The 15692-nt window shown below is 40.9% G+C and overlaps 1 protein-coding gene and 1 non-coding gene across 2 annotated transcripts; both read left to right on the forward strand.

Moving 5' to 3' along the window:
- The first annotated feature begins 1705 nt into the window (after nucleotides 1-1705).
- On the forward strand, nucleotides 1706-1799 carry trnai-uau (transfer RNA isoleucine (anticodon UAU)). Its single transcript has 2 exons — nucleotides 1706-1743; nucleotides 1764-1799. It is a non-coding gene; the product is annotated as a tRNA-Ile (tRNA).
- Nucleotides 1800-3862: 2063 nt separating this feature from the next.
- LOC106675515 (NAD(P)H dehydrogenase [quinone] 1) lies at nucleotides 3863-5619 on the forward strand. The gene is made up of 6 exons (XM_076887610.1): nucleotides 3863-4019; nucleotides 4173-4337; nucleotides 4406-4536; nucleotides 4896-5003; nucleotides 5079-5180; nucleotides 5257-5619. Exons 1-6 carry the CDS (start codon nucleotides 4016-4018, stop codon nucleotides 5554-5556), a joined length of 810 nt encoding a protein of 269 aa, XP_076743725.1. The 5' UTR covers nucleotides 3863-4015; the 3' UTR covers nucleotides 5557-5619.
- Nucleotides 5620-15692: the final 10073 nt, after the last annotated feature.

Below are 15692 nucleotides of genomic sequence, written 5' to 3' on the forward strand. Positions count from 1 at the left end.
TCAACCTTACACTGAAATAAAGTCTTTATTCACATTTACTGTTATTAATAATATAATACATACAGCACAGTGTTCACTTAGCTTTGCACAAAAATAGCTGCTAGTAATGTTCTCCAAAGAGCTTTGACTTTTGATTTTGAGTATATTTCAGAGGCTAATTTTTTCTTTGAGTAAGCAGTTTGAAGCAACACGTTGGTTAGCATTGTTGCCTTACAGTAAGAAGGACCTGAGTTCAATTCCACCATCGTCCTTGGGTTTTTCTGTGTGGAATTTGCATATTCTCCCCGTGTTTCTGAGGGTTTGGCACTAGTATCTGTGCCGCTACGTAAGTACAGAACGATTATACTTTTCCCACCTCTGTAGGTAACCAGCCTGTTGCAGAGGCAATTTTATATCTTAAATGGCCTGAAATTTATTTCCCCGTAATTTATTATAGGCTCATAAATGGAACTCTTTTGGCGCTACAGTGCTGCGATCTTGCACTCACTGCTACAAAGGTTGTGTTAGGTAGCACTCTATTGTGAAATAGGAAAAACATATACAGAATATAAATAAACTATCAAATAATAGAGACTGATTACATCAAGTATACTCAATATAAGTAATACAAAATAGACATTTTGCCATTCACATATTACCTAAAATCTTTCTTTATTAAAACTCCTGTGTTTTTAGTATTTTTCTCAACTACAAGGCGTTTTAATTGTGATGACTTAAACAAGATGAAAAAAGAGGCAGGGTACACCCTTTCTTCTAGTGCTCCAAACTGTTAATTCACGGTGTTTAATAATACCTGGACTTAGTAAAGTCTTTTGATTTCGTCCAATCTGTAAATGGTGCCACTTAAGAATGTGGACACATGCTAGACTTGGTTTTATCTTATGATCTTTAACAATGTATGTGTTAAAGATGCGTTTTTTTCCGACCATATGCCTATTTTATTTGATATTGCTTCTCTTAACGCCATTGTAAATTGGGCTGTGCCTGTTCGATATTATTGTGCCTTTCGTTCTGATACTGCCGAACAGTTTTATATTGTTTGACAATCTCATGTCATATTCTTCGGAGTTGCCTACCTCAAATGACTTACTTCTGTATTTTGATTTTGCTTGTAAATCTGCGCTGGATGTTGTTGCCCCATTGACACTAAGACAATGTAAATCCAAGACAAGGTTTTGGCTAACTGATTTCACCCGAGAAATTAGAAAACAATGTGGGAGATGTGAAAGACAGCGGAAGAAAGACAGGCTGCATTTCTGTCTGGAAACCTTAAAAAGTAGTTGGAAAAGTTATCCTAAGGCGGTTAAAGCCGATAAACTTGCCTGTCTTTCTCAACTTATTTCGGCCAACTCACACAACCCCCGTGTTTTATATAATACTAAAAATTCCTTTGATGATCATTTAAATAGGGTGGTAAACTCGTCTTTTTATCACCTCAGATGCCTATCGAAGGTCAAGCCTTTCCTTTCCAAACACAATTTGGAAACTGTTATTCATGCTTTTATCACGTCACGTTTGGACTATTGCAGTTCCCTTATAATTTGGGTTGGGTTGGGCACCCTGTCACGCTTGCAATTAGTGCAAAATGCGGCAGCACGTTTTTTAACTGGTAGAAGGAAATTTGATCGCATCACTCCGATTCTGGCTTCACTACATTGGCTTCCAATTGAATGAAGGGAGAAAGGAATCAAAGCTTTGTGCATGTGCTCCAGTGGCGCAATTGGGTAGCGCGTGGTACTTATATGGCAGTATTGGGATGAGCTATGCTGAGGTTGTGAGTTCAAACCTCACCTGGAGCAGATTCTTGAAGTCAATGTTTACCTAAAGGGGAAAGAAGTATCTCCTTAACCTGTTTTCTTTAAGAGACAACAAATGTCATGTATGCCTATTATAAAGTGAATTTGTGTACTTTCTTCAAAGAAAGTATCTTTTGTGAGCCTCACGCCGAGGACATCAATGGGCTTACTGAGTGTATCACAGACTACATAACTTTCTGCACCAACTCCGTTGTTCCAGCTCAGACTGTTCATTGTTACCCAAATAACAAGCCGTGGGTGACTAAGGACTGTGCCAGCCTCTCTCTTCACATGGCGCTGTTGCCTCCTGTGAGATTCCTGACACCCCTCCCCCACCCATCACCTTCACTCAATACCAGGTTGAGATGCAAATGAGGAGACTTCACTCAGGCAAGTCTGCTGGACCAGACGGAGTGAGTCCCCTCGTCCTCAAGGCCTGTGTCCCCCAGCTGTGTGGAGTCTTTCATAAACTGTTTATGCTGAGTTTGAGTCTGCAGAGGGTACCAGTGATGTGGAAGACATCATGCCTCATCCCTATTCCAAAGACGCCACGTCCCAGTGGCCCCCAGGATTACAGGCACTGACCTCCCACATCATGAAGACCCTGGAAAGGCTCATCCTGGACCAGCTGCGACCCATTGTCAGACCACATCTGGATCCCCTTCAATTTGCTTATCAGCTTCGTCTCGGAACAGAGGACGCCATCATCTACCTGCTCAATCGAGTCTACACCCATCTGGACCAGCACTGTGAGGGTCATGTTTTTTGACTTTTCCAGTGCTTTCAACACCATCAGGCTGACCCTCCTGGGTGATAAGTTAACAGCAATGCAGGTGGATGCTTCTCTGGTGTCCTGGATTGTTGATTACCTGACAGGAAGATCACAATATGTACGTCTCCCACAGTGTGTGTCTGACAAGGTAATCAGCAACATAGGGGCACCACAGGGGACTGTCCTTTCCCCCTTCCTCTTCACCCTCTACACCACAGACTTCAGCCACTGCACAGAGACCTGCCATCTTCAGAAGTTTTCTGATGACTCCGCGGTGGTTGGATGCGTCAGCAGGGATGATGTGACAGAGTACCGGACTGTGGTCGACTCCTTTGTTACGTGGTGTGAGCAGAATCATCTGCAGCTCAATGTGGCAAAGACCAAGGAATTGATAGTGAACTTCAGGAAGACCAGGAAACACTTGACCCCTGTTTCAATCCAGGGGGTCAGTGTTGACATTGTGGAGGACTATAAATACCTTGGAGTACACACTGACAATAAACTGGACTGGGCTACAAACACCACAGCATTTTACAGAAAGGGTCAGAGTCGTCTCTATTTTTTGAGGCGACTGAGGTCCTTCAACATCTGCCAGAAAATGCTCAGGATTTTCTATGAGTCTGTTGTGGCCAGTGCGATCCTCTATGCTGTTGCATGCTGGGGAAGCATCTTAGTTAGTGTATTGTCTGTCTTTGTTAATGTTTGTTTATAATGGAGCACTGTAACGAAAAATAATTTCCCCTAGGGATCAATAAAGTATCCTGATTCTGATTATTTTATAGAAATTTTGCCATCTATTTATTATATAAAAACTTCTTTCTTAAAACCCACCTCTTTGTTTTCAGAGATATAAAACACTGTCTGGCTTCATAAGCATTATGATGACTTAAACCACGACCACATGATGGCACTGTAGAACACCTTAAGAAATTATTGTAAACGTTCCTAATAATGATTTAAAAATAAAGCATTATTGTGTGTGTGTGTCCTCTTGTATAGTTTATATCAGTGGTTCTGAGACTGCAGGACTTGGTCAAACATCCAACATTGGTCCAAGTTGAACACCAATCATCACAGGAGATGATGGAGAAAAACTGAGGTGAATATTATTTATAAGAGAAAATTAAAAAACAGAATGAATATAATGAACTGTTATACATTTATGCTGTGTTTCAACTGGGATGAACATTCAATTTAGTCTGAGTGTTACTCCCACTAAAATATTTTCCAGTTTTAGTAATGAATAGGAAACCTGAGTGAAAATCCCAGCAGCTGGCTGACTCATGACCCTGATTGCTGATTGACAGCACCTGTGTGAAGTAGTGCTCGAAGTGTGTATAAAAGCAGCAGACTGTGTTTTGTTTCAGTATGAGTATTTTTTTTTCTCCTGTTCCTACGTCAGCTAGTCAGAAAACTCATCAGTTACAGTTGTGCACCAGTTTTGAGAATGGGTAAGAGGTTTTCTTCCTGGTAACTGCTGAAACGTGTTTGGTTTCTAATTGTGAAAGTGTTTGGTTTTTGTTTTGGCTGTTTCCTTTGGCAATTAATGTGAAATATTTGTATGTGACTGGAACTCTATCAAATCTTTATTTTTGGCTTTGCAGCCAAGAAAGTGCTGATTGTGTATGCCCATGAAAGCCCTGCCTCTTTCAATGCTGCTGCCAAAGATGCTGCTGTTGCAGCCTTGACTGCTCAAGGCTGCACTGTAGAGGTGTCTGACCTGTACGCCATGAAGTTCAAAGCTGCTGCTACTACTGAGGACCTCACTGGTATACAAATATTCTGCAGGTATAGCAATGCTTTGTGTTTCAGTTGTAAATATTAGCTTTATTTGCAGGTGGAGTGAAGGATGCTGAGAACTTCTGCTACGCAAAGGAGATCAAATTGGCATCAGAGGAGGGCAGACTTGCAGAAGACATCAAAAAAGAGCAGGAGAAGCTCAAGGAGGCAGACCTTGTCATCTTTCAGGTAGTGTCTGACTGGAAATGTCTTTGTGATAGGATGAAGGGTGTCCACATCAGCAGTGAATGTACATTTCAAAACAGACCTGCACATATTTTATTCTATTAACATCAGCCACTGCACTGTGAAAGATTCTGTTCTGGTGCTACCAAAATACTGTAGTTCTGTAATTTGCATATGGATGTACGTATATCTAAATTGGATACACTATACAATGTAGAAATATCTTCACGTAGTATGGTTAAGTAAACTGCTTATTTTATTTCTTCTGTGTGTACTTTACTGCTGCAACAAAGTGAATTTCACATTCTCTTGCAATAAAGGCTCTCATCACATTAAAATGACCATTAAACCTGTGTTCCCAGTTCCCCATGTACTGGTCATCTGTTCCTGCAATCATGAAGGGGTGGATGGATCGTGTGTTGGGCTTTGCCTACGCACAGGAGAAGCGGTACAGTGAGGGGATCTTCAAGGTGAGCGCTCCACCAACATGTCTGTGTTCAGGCTGTGTCCTCTCCCTCTTTGCTCACTCCTTGCTCTCTGTACAGGACAAGAAAGCCATGCTGTCCTTCACCACTGACTGTCCTGAATCTGTGTACAGTGACACTGGCATCAATGGTGACATCAATGTCACACTGTGGCCACTGCAGGTGAGGTCTCACTATAAACGGAGCCAAGCATGAAATGATCTGTCATGTGGTAACAGCTGCTCCTCCCTGTGTGCAGAACGGGATCCTGAACTACTGTGGCTTCCAGGTTTTTGCCCCTCAGATCTTCTGGGATCCTGCTACTGGTTCTCCTGAATCTCACAGCTCCATGCTGGAGGGCTGGCGCACACGGCTGCAAAACCTCTGTGGGGAAGCCACTGTGTACTTTGCTCCCCTGGACTACTTTGACAAGGAGAAGGGTTTCCTGCTGAAGCCTGAGGTCAAAGAGAAATATGCCAGCAAAGAGTCTGGCCTCACAGTGGGGATCCACATGGGCAAGCCACTGCCAGCCAACAGCCAGACCAAGGCCGGGGTCTGATGATGGAGTGGGTCCATGTAATGTCTTGATCTTAAAATAAAGCCTGCTTTATTCAAACTTTGAGCAATGAGTTATAAATGCACCACTTGGGTTTCATACATGTTATCCCTCTAGAACATGATGTATACTACCACAATGTAATGATGGTTCTTAGTCCATATAGGATCCAGTCATGTATGGCTTTAAATGTGATGGGGAACTGAGTTTGGGGGGGCTGGCTATGGTTCCACATGCTCATGCAAATCCCTATTCTAATAAGAACACACAGGTGTTTGGGGGGGCGGGGACCATACACCAAGGTTGAAAGCAAGCCTGACACCTGACCGCTGCTTTAGATCAGGTGACTGCAAGCCCTATTGCGCCTCACTGCCTATACTACAGGCTTTGGCTGGGTTTAGCATGAACGCAGCTTTAATTCAATTTTATTTATATAGCGCCAAATCACAAAAGTCATCTAAAGGTGCTTCATGGATCACACTTTCAGCAGTATGTGTTCCTTCTGTCCTACATGCAGTTGCACTCTTGACATTTTTGTGAGGTAAAAATGTCTATTGCCACTGTGGGATCTTCCACGATTTTGCTCCTCCCACACATGAACTGAAATCAGCTGACTGTGATGCCAGTGCACAGGAAGAGTAAAGCATGTTTAATATTTAAAGATTGTGTTTGTCCTTTTTCTAATATTTGTACTGAAGGCTTTTAAGCATTTCTATTCCCCTGCCACCGGTTGGTCAAGCAAATCCATCATGTGAGCGGCTATAGTTTTTTTGTACCAAATTCAACCAAGATTTAGCCAGTCATGTGCTCCTCCACTACCAAGAACTGTAGAAGCCAATCAGCTCTCGCTGCAGTGGAAGCACACTAACTGTACTGAAGACTAATCAACATTTATATGTAGTTCACTTAGCTGCTTTTTAAAAAGTAAGAGCCAAGGATGTCAGAATAGCTCATTTAAATGCGTGAAAGTCGATCAAATAGTACAGTTAACTGCTTCTAAAACATTACTGGGAAATAGTATAACAGAGAGCAGGGACGTGCAGAGAGGTTTAAAGGGGCGGGTGCTCAAAGTTAAAAAGGGGCACATTGAACCATGCTGAATAACAACAACACACATTCATCAAGAATCTAATATGGGAAGGGCAGGGCTGTGTTGATCTGAGACTGTAGACATTAAAAAGTCCACAGGAGAGATGGTAGCTGATTAAACAAGTTTCATGAGATAATAACAAAATGCAAAGATTGGTGACAGCGCTTGGAACCATAAGGCAACGAAAAACTGTGACATAAACTCGGCTCTGCCTGTGAATCACTCTTTGCTTCTCTTCTTCCTTCCTTCCCATCATTTCATATATCACTCTCCACTTGCTATCTGAGAACAAGGCACAACTTGCTATTGCAATAAACTATAATCTAATTATCCACACCTAACAACTCTTGCACTTAATCTATAATAAAATGATGACAGCAAAATGTTATAGCCCTGCCTTTAGTAGCCTCACACAGCTCCTACTGTTTCCTCCTCATGTCCTTACCAGCCATGTCTGCACAATGTTATATCATGAGTAATATTTTTTTAAATCCAGCTAAATAAAACACACACATGCACACACAGTGACATTTTAGACCTTCTTCAGAATACTGTATATACTATGGGCATCCTTACATTATTATTTATTACTAGAGCTACAATAATAAAGCAATGAGGAGGGGGAAGTAATAAATATGAAATAATGTATTTATGATGATTCCATTTGTTTCACTATCCACTCTGTGCAGGGCAAAGCTTATTACATTTTTAAACTGTAGAGATACAATCATTTTACTGCTGTAAAATCCAACTTTTGTCTTATTTAAAATATAAATCTAATATAATCTGCTTCTTAATGTATGTTCTTTAAAATACAGCGTGTGTTTTTTAATATATTATATAATTATAATAATTATTATGTGGACATGCATATTAGATCGTTTTTTAGTGAAATATAATCCCTCCAGAAAGGCAGGAAATGCCCAGAAACTTACTTTAAAACTAAATATGTTCCCTAAAACGGTGACAGAGCAACAGACCCATGACAGCCTTACACAGGTAGCCAGCAGCTATGACCAGCACTACTTGTGCAGTTAATAAAAGGACAGGTAATGTTTGTCACGCTGTTGCACACACAGCACGCTCGTTTGTTTCAGTTCGTCAGTTGCAACAAGACAGCTTACCAACGTGTATGTAATAAGCTAATACTCCTGTGTGCTACACACTACAGTGTGCGCTGTACACCTACTTACTGGGTTTGTCGCATCAGTCTGTGTCTCTGAGTTAACTTGTGTTTCTCCTACAGCTCCGGACCGCAACAAATGCGCGTGCTCTTTGTGAGCTCGTTCCCGGCTCGTAACCAGCGCGTTCTGCCGTCGAGGGCGATCATTGGTTAAATGTGATCATGTGACTGATGCAAGCCAGATCCTTTTATTTAGCAAAACTATGATTAATAGTTAAATATTATTGTTGAGGGGCACAGACAGGACTCCGCACGCACACACACATAAAATAAATAAATAAATAAATAAAAAAAATTTAAAAGTTGCCTCAACAAAAGGGCACTTTGGGCACTCATCAGGAAAGGGGCGGGTGCTCAAGCCCCTCTAGCCCCCCCTCTGCACGTCCCTGGTCTCTATCCATCTAGTATTAAATCTTTCTGGGAAACAAGTATGTATATTATGCACACACACAAACACACATGCAGCTATTACCTATTTCTTGTTTTTATACCTAAGATGAATTATTGTTGAATGAAGACATTTTTCAAACAAATGTAAAATGTGGGCAATTGTGTTTATTGGGTAAAGGAAAAGGCAGAAGGGGGGGAAAGGATAGAAAGAATGAAAGAGAGAGATGAGAGAAAACCCCAACAATCCCCTCTGAGCAAGCAGCAGGCGACAGTGGATAGGAAAAACTCCTTTTAAAGTGAAAGACACCTAAAGGAGAAACCTATGGCAGAACCAGGCTCAGGAGGGGGCAGTCAACTGCCGGGACTGGTCGGGGGGTGAGGGTGAAAAAAGAAAAAGGAGGGAGGGGAAGGGGGGAAATGAAGATGGAATAGAGGTGGAGGAAGACGAGGTTACATCAGGTGAGAAGCAGCAGTGCCCCTCCTCCAGAACCAGTGGAAGCGTTTTTTCTTCTTTTTCAGATACTCTTCCACCAGCACTTTTTTCTCAATGATGAGGGTTTTCAGCTCATCGATTGTTTCTGCGTTTTCTTTCTCAAGTTTGTTGCATCTTTTCACCATGTCTTCTAATTGTTCTTGTTTTTCTTTAAGCTTGTCTTTCAGTTCTTTAACTGTTGCCTCCTCTATTCGCTTTGCCTTGTGCACATCTGTGTGCATGTCTTCCAGTTGCTGGTTTCTCTTCTGGATTTCTTGAAGTCTACACTGCAGGTCTTTATGTGTTTTCTGTTGTTCTTGCTTTTGCGCCTGGATTTCAGTGTTTTTGTACTTCAAGGTCTTAGAAAGTTCCTCAAGTTCGGTATTTTTTCTCAGCATCTCATTGATGCTACTCTGCATCGCTGAGCATTGTTTTTCCAGCTTTTTCTTTTCTTCTTCCAGTACAGTTGATTTGTACTTTGTTTCGTTATACAATTCTTGGAGTGCTTGATTTTTCCTTTGGAGATGAAGTTTTTCTTCTTCCTGTTGTATTTTCTGTTGGTCTTTTTCTTGAAGAAGCTCTTTATTTCCGTGCACTTTTTTATCAAGCCTGATTTGGAGCGATCTGTGTTTTTCCTCCATCTCGTCAAGCTTGGAGTCCATTTCTTTCTGTTTCATTTCCAGTTTCTTCTTGTCTTGAAGCAACTGTTGACTTTTGTGCAGAGTTTTGTCATGTTTCACCTGCAGCGCTTTGTATTTTTCCTCCATGGCTTGGAGTTTGCTCTGCAGGTCTCTCTGCTCTACGGGCTCTTGTTTCTTTTCTTGGAGGTTCTCCTTATTTCTCTCCAGAGCTTCATCAAGCATTACTCGCAAGCCTTCATTTTGTTTCTCAATGTTCCTCAGCTTGCAATCCATTTCTTCCTTTTTTATTTTCTGTTGGTCTATCTTGTGAAGAAACTCTTTATTTCTCTCCAGAGCTTCATCAAGCATCACTTGCAAGCCTTCATTCTGTTTCTTGATGTGCCTCAGCTTGCAATCCATTTCTTCCTTTTTTATTTTCTGTTGGTCTTTCTCGTGCAGAAACTCTTTATTTCTCTCCAGAGCTTCATCAAGCATCACTTGCAAGCCTTCATTTTGTTTCTCGATGTTCCTCAGCTTGCAATCCATTTCTTCCTGATGTATTTTCTGTTGGTCTTTTTCTTGAAGCAGCTCTTTATTTTTGAGCAGTGTTTCCTCAAGAGTTAGTTGCAGCATTTTCAGTTTTTCCTCCAAGACTTCAAGCTGGGAGTCTGTTTCTTTCTCCAGCATTTCTTGTTGCTCTCTCTCTTGAATGAACTCTTTATTTCTGTGCACTGTTTTCTCAAGCTTGATTTGGAGCGATCTGTGTTTTTCCTCCATCTTGTCAAGCTTGGAGTCAATTTCCTTCTGTTTCATTTCCATTTGCTTCTTGTCTTGAAGCAACTGTTGACTTTTGTGCAGAGTTTTGTCATGTTTCACCTGCAGCGCTTTGTATTTTTCCTCCATGGCTTGGAGTTTGCTCTGCATGTCTCTCTGCTGTGTGGACTGTTGCTTCTCTTCTTGGTGGATTTCCTTCAGTTTTTCCAGAGCTTCGTCAAGCTTCTCTTGGAGCTCCTGATTCTTCTTGACCATGTTTTCCTGTTTTATGCTCTCTTTTTTCTCCTTTTGGAGCAGATCTTTATTTTTTTCCAGAGCTCCATCAAGCTTTTCTTGGAGCTCCTGATTCTTCTTGAGCATTTTATCCCCTTTAATGCTCTCTTTTTTCTCATTTTGGAGCAGATCTTTAATTTTTTCTAGAGCTTCATCAAGCTTTTCTTGGAGCTCGTGATTCTTCTTATCTTGGAGAGCCCATTGTTTCTCCTCAATAATACCTTCCCTTTCCTGAAGCTGGTAGGATAATTTTTCTAATTCAGCGCTCTTTCTCTCATTTTCTTCTGTCAGGATCTTAATCTTTTCTCTGTTCATGAGATTTTCCTTCTCCATTTCTTCCAATCGCTTTTCCTCTAATTCCACCTGTTCATCCCAAGGAAGAGAGCTGATGTAAGGGTCTAGGGACTCATACCATGGAATAGAGCTGGGGTCAGCTTCTTGTCTTTCTTGCTCTTTCTGAGACATGTTGGAGTCTGTATACCGTGAGTACGAAAAGTATCCAGATGTTTGAAAATGCTTTACTGGTGAACGTTTGAATGCTGCTAACATAAGTGCTGCAAATAACGGACTGAAAGTTGTACCTCCTCACCCCTATTTATGGATTCAGAAGCCTGTGACATCACAATTCCAAAAGCCAATGAGGTTGTCACATGACATTCTAGAATGAGGTCATGTTTTTGTATGAATTTTTTAAATAACATCAACATTCCATAAGCCAATGAGGTTCTTACATGACTTTTGAATGAGGATAATTATTTTGTGTTAATCGACATAGCCTGCTGCAGCTCAGAGCTCATGAGCTCAAACGATCCTCCAACCTCAGCCTCCCGGTAGCTTGGATTACAGGCACGCGCCACCGCACCCGGCGAGAAGCAGCTACGTTAACAGGGCTTTTAACTATGTCTGAGGTGACATCATGACACTAACCTGCTGCCCATCATTAGCAAAGTTGTAATGATGGGCAGCAAAGATGAGGAATGAATGGTGCACAATTGTTATATGCAAGTTTTTAGAAAGCTCGTGGTTAACCCAAGAGTATTTTGTCACAATATCAAGAAGAGTAAAGCTTCAATGTCAAGAATAGATAGGAATATAGGGAATTATATATTTTTATTTAAAGACAGGACTCACATGTTTTCATTTCTAGTCTTTAAAACCTGTCTCTATCAGGGACGTGCAGAGAGGTTTAAAGGGGCGGGTGCTCAAAGTTAAAAAGGGGCACATTGAACCATGCTGAATAACAACAACACACATTCATCAAGAATCTAATATGGGAAGGGCAGGGCTGTGTTGATCTGAGACTGTAGACATTAAAAAGTCCACAGGAGAGATGGTAGCTGATTAAACAAGTTTCATGAGATAATAACAAAATGCAAAGATTGGTGACAGCGCTTGGAACCATAAGGCAACGAAAAACTGTGACATAAACTCGGCTCTGCCTGTGAATCACTCTTTGCTTCTCTTCTTCCTTCCTTCCCATCATTTCATATATCACTCTCCACTTGCTGTCTATCTGAGAACAAGGCACAACTTGCTATTGCAATAAACTATAATCTAATTATCCACACCTAACAACTCTTGCACTTAATCTATAATAAAATGATGACAGCAAAATGTTATAGCCCTGCCTTTAGTAGCCTCACACAGCTCCTACTGTTTCCTCCTCATGTCCTTACCAGCCATGTCTGCACAATGTTATATCATGAGTAATATTTTTTTAAATCCAGCTAAATAAAACACACACATGCACACACAGTGACATTTTAGACCTTCTTCAGAATACTGTATATACTATGGGCATCCTTACATTATTATTTATTACTAGAGCTACAATAATAAAGCAATGAGGAGGGGGAAGTAATAAATATGAAATAATGTATTTATGATGATTCCATTTGTTTCACTATCCACTCTGTGCAGGGCAAAGCTTATTACATTTTTAAACTGTAGAGATACAATCATTTTACTGCTGTAAAATCCAACTTTTGTCTTATTTAAAATATAAATCTAATATAATCTGCTTCTTAATGTATGTTCTTTAAAATACAGCGTGTGTTTTTTAATATATTATAATTATAATAATTATTATGTGGACATGCATATTAGATCGTTTTTTAGTGAAATATAATCCCTCCAGAAAGGCAGGAAATGCCCAGAAACTTACTTTAAAACTAAATATGTTCCCTAAAACGGTGACAGAGCAACAGACCCATGACAGCCTTACACAGGTAGCCAGCAGCTATGACCAGCACTACTTGTGCAGTTAATAAAAGGACAGGTAATGTTTGTCACGCTGTTGCACACACAGCACGCTCGTTTGTTTCAGTTCGTCAGTTGCAACAAGACAGCTTACCAACGTGTATGTAATAAGCTAATACTCCTGGGTGCTACACACTACAGTGTGCGCTGTACACCTACTTACTGGGTTTGTCGCATCAGTCTGTGTCTCTGAGTTAACTTGTGTTTCTCCTACAGCTCCGGACCGCAACAAATGCGCGTGCTCTTTGTGAGCTCGTTCCCGGCTCGTAACCAGCGCGTTCTGCCGTCGAGGGCGATCATTGGTTAAATGTGATCATGTGACTGATGCAAGCCAGATCCTTTTATTTAGCAAAACTATGATTAATAGTTAAATATTATTGTTGAGGGGCACAGACAGGATTCCGCACGCACACACACATAAAATAAATAAATAAATAAATAAAAAAAATTTAAAAGTTGCCTCAACAAAAGGGCACTTTGGGCACTCATCAGGAAAGGGGCGGGTGCTCAAGCCCCTCTAGCCCCCCCCTCTGCACGTCCCTGACAGAGAGGCAAATTTTATTTGAGGCAAAGCTCATATGAAAAGTAGACACAGACTTCAACTTCCTTTCATTTAATTTAGTTTTGCTAAATGGAAGTTCATGGTATAGTGGTAGAATACAGGGATACAAAGACTTTGTTGCCACCAGAGATGGGCAGTAACGCGTTACTTGTAACACGTTACTGTAATCCGATTACTTGATTCAAGTAACGAGCAAAGTAAGGGATTACTATTGCAAAAATGGTAATTAGATTACTGTTACTTTCCCGTAGGAACGCTGCGTTACTAAAACCGTGATTTTCTTGCGAGAGTGTCTCATGACAGTGACGTAAGCGAGTGCAACGTTCGTGACAACAGCTGTGTGCAGATCAACAGTGCATCATATATCGAGTACGGGAGAGAGTATGAGCGTGCAGCGTTTAAAGCGTGGACGTACTGACCTTACTTTGAGTTTGATTCCATAAAAAGTGACAAAAACATTAGTGTCCATCATGCGTGGGAAGAAAACTTCTTTTTACAGCGAAAAAAACCCCCTAAACTTCCAAGCAAGCACCGAGTGCGCTACGATGTAATGGGAAATTCATAGAGAAACTCTCGGATTCTTCCACTGACCGCTGCGGCACACCTGCACCAGGGTAAACCTCCGCCTACCCTACTCCTGCTTTACAGGTAAAAATAGAGCAAAAGGACTGCTAGTCTTTGACTTTATTTATTTTCTGCTGTGTTTTACTTGCATCTATTTGAAAGACTGAGTGTAAACACACAAAAAAATATATATTTTATGAGCTGGAATATGCAGAAAATAGGTTTAAATATTAAACAAAATTCTTCCAGTCAGAGAATGTTGCATATAATTAAAATTTTCCTTGATGCATAAAGTTAAAAGATTAAAACTAATAAAACAAGTTTTAAAAAGGGACCTTTCCATTTGATTACATTTTGTATGATGGATTATGCAGAAAAAGTAGAATTGGGCTGAAAGATCTATTTCTTTATCACCTATTCAGGTTGTAAATCGTGTTTTTAAAAAGTAACTAAGTAACTAAGTAATTAATTACTTTTGAAAATAAGTAATCAGTAAAGTAACGGGATTACTTTTTTGGGGAAGTAATCAGTAATTAGTTACTGATTACTTTTTTCAAGTAACTTGACCAACACTGGTTGCCACATGCTTGAATTCTTTATCAATTAGTTCAATATCTCTTAGTAAACTACACTAAAACCTACGAAAATTAAAGAATAAAAGTGAAATATGAAAAAAGGGTACAGAAATGATCTGAAACAAATGTGCACAGACTGGAAAAAAAAAGCATTTGTAACATAGATGTATAGGAAAAAAAATTGATTCCCCACATATATTAATGCATGCTGTGACAACCCTTATTGTATTATAGCACCACTGGGGGGAGGGGGGGGTGTTGCCCTACTATTATTGTAGTTGGGGGAGTCCCCTAGTGGGTGTGGGAGTATAGTGGTGGCCGTTACATGCTGATCGTGTCGCTGTTCAAAGAAACCTTACCGTTGTAACTTGGCTGGCGCCGGCGACTACCGATACCCGCACATGTATGTATGGACAGGGTAGAGCCGTGGGACCTGGCTTGTATGGTCTTATGTTGCTAACGTCAAATAAAGGTCTGTTTAACTCACTGGCTCTGAGTTATCCGGCTAACCTCCACACCACAGGTGCCTGCTGAACCTGCTAACCGCTCCTCCCTTGCCAGACTGCTGTTACAATGCATCTATCGATTAATCTTTGGCTTCCCTTCATTGGCTTCCTGTTAAATCCAGAATTGAATTCAAAATCCTGCTCCTCACATACAAGGTCTTAAATAATCAGGCCCCATCTTATCTTAATGACCTTGTAGTACCATATCACCCTATTAGAGCGCTCCGCTCTCGCTCTGCAGGCCTACTTGTTGTTCCTAGAGTATTTAAAAGTAGAATGGGAGGGAGAGCCTTCAGTTTTCAGGCCCCTCTTCTGTGGAACCAGCTTCCAGTTTGGATTCGGGAGACAGACACTATCTCTACTTTTAAGATTAGGCTTAAAACTTTCCTTTTTTCTAAAGCATATAGTTAGGGCTGGACCAGGTGACCCTGAATCCTCCCTTTGTTATGCTGCAATAGATGTAGGCTGCCGGGGGATTCCCATGATGCATTGAGTTTTTCCTTTCCAGTCACCTTTCTCACTCACTATGTATTAATAGACCTCTCTGCATTGAATCATATCTGTTATTAACCTCTGTCTCTCTTCCACAGCATGTCTTTATCCTGTCTTCCTTCTCTCACCCCAACCGGTCGCAGCAGATGGCCGCCCCTCCCTGAGCCTGGTTCTGCCGGAGGTTTCTTCCTGTTAAAAGGGAGTTTTTCCTTCCCACTGTCGCCAAAGTGCTTGCTCATAGGGGGTCATATGATTGTTGGGTTTTTCTCTGTATCTATGAAGCGCCTTGAGGCGACTTTTGTTGTGATTTGGCGCTATATAAATAAAATTGAATTGAATTGAATTGAATCTTATATATAGTACATAGACTACGAGCGTG

This window comes from Maylandia zebra, linkage group LG8, assembly GCF_041146795.1.
Source record: "Maylandia zebra isolate NMK-2024a linkage group LG8, Mzebra_GT3a, whole genome shotgun sequence".
Lineage (NCBI taxonomy): Eukaryota > Metazoa > Chordata > Actinopteri > Cichliformes > Cichlidae > Maylandia > Maylandia zebra.

What these genes read in the sequence shown, in the direction of transcription:
- LOC106675515 (XM_076887610.1), top strand. An exon ending in TACTACTGAGGACCTCACTG is followed by an intron (nt 4,338 to 4,405) that starts GTATACAAATAT and finishes CTTTATTTGCAG; the next exon opens with GTGGAGTGAAGGATGCTGAG. An exon ending in ACAGTGAGGGGATCTTCAAG is followed by an intron (nt 5,004 to 5,078) that starts GTGAGCGCTCCA and finishes CTCTCTGTACAG; the next exon opens with GACAAGAAAGCCATGCTGTC.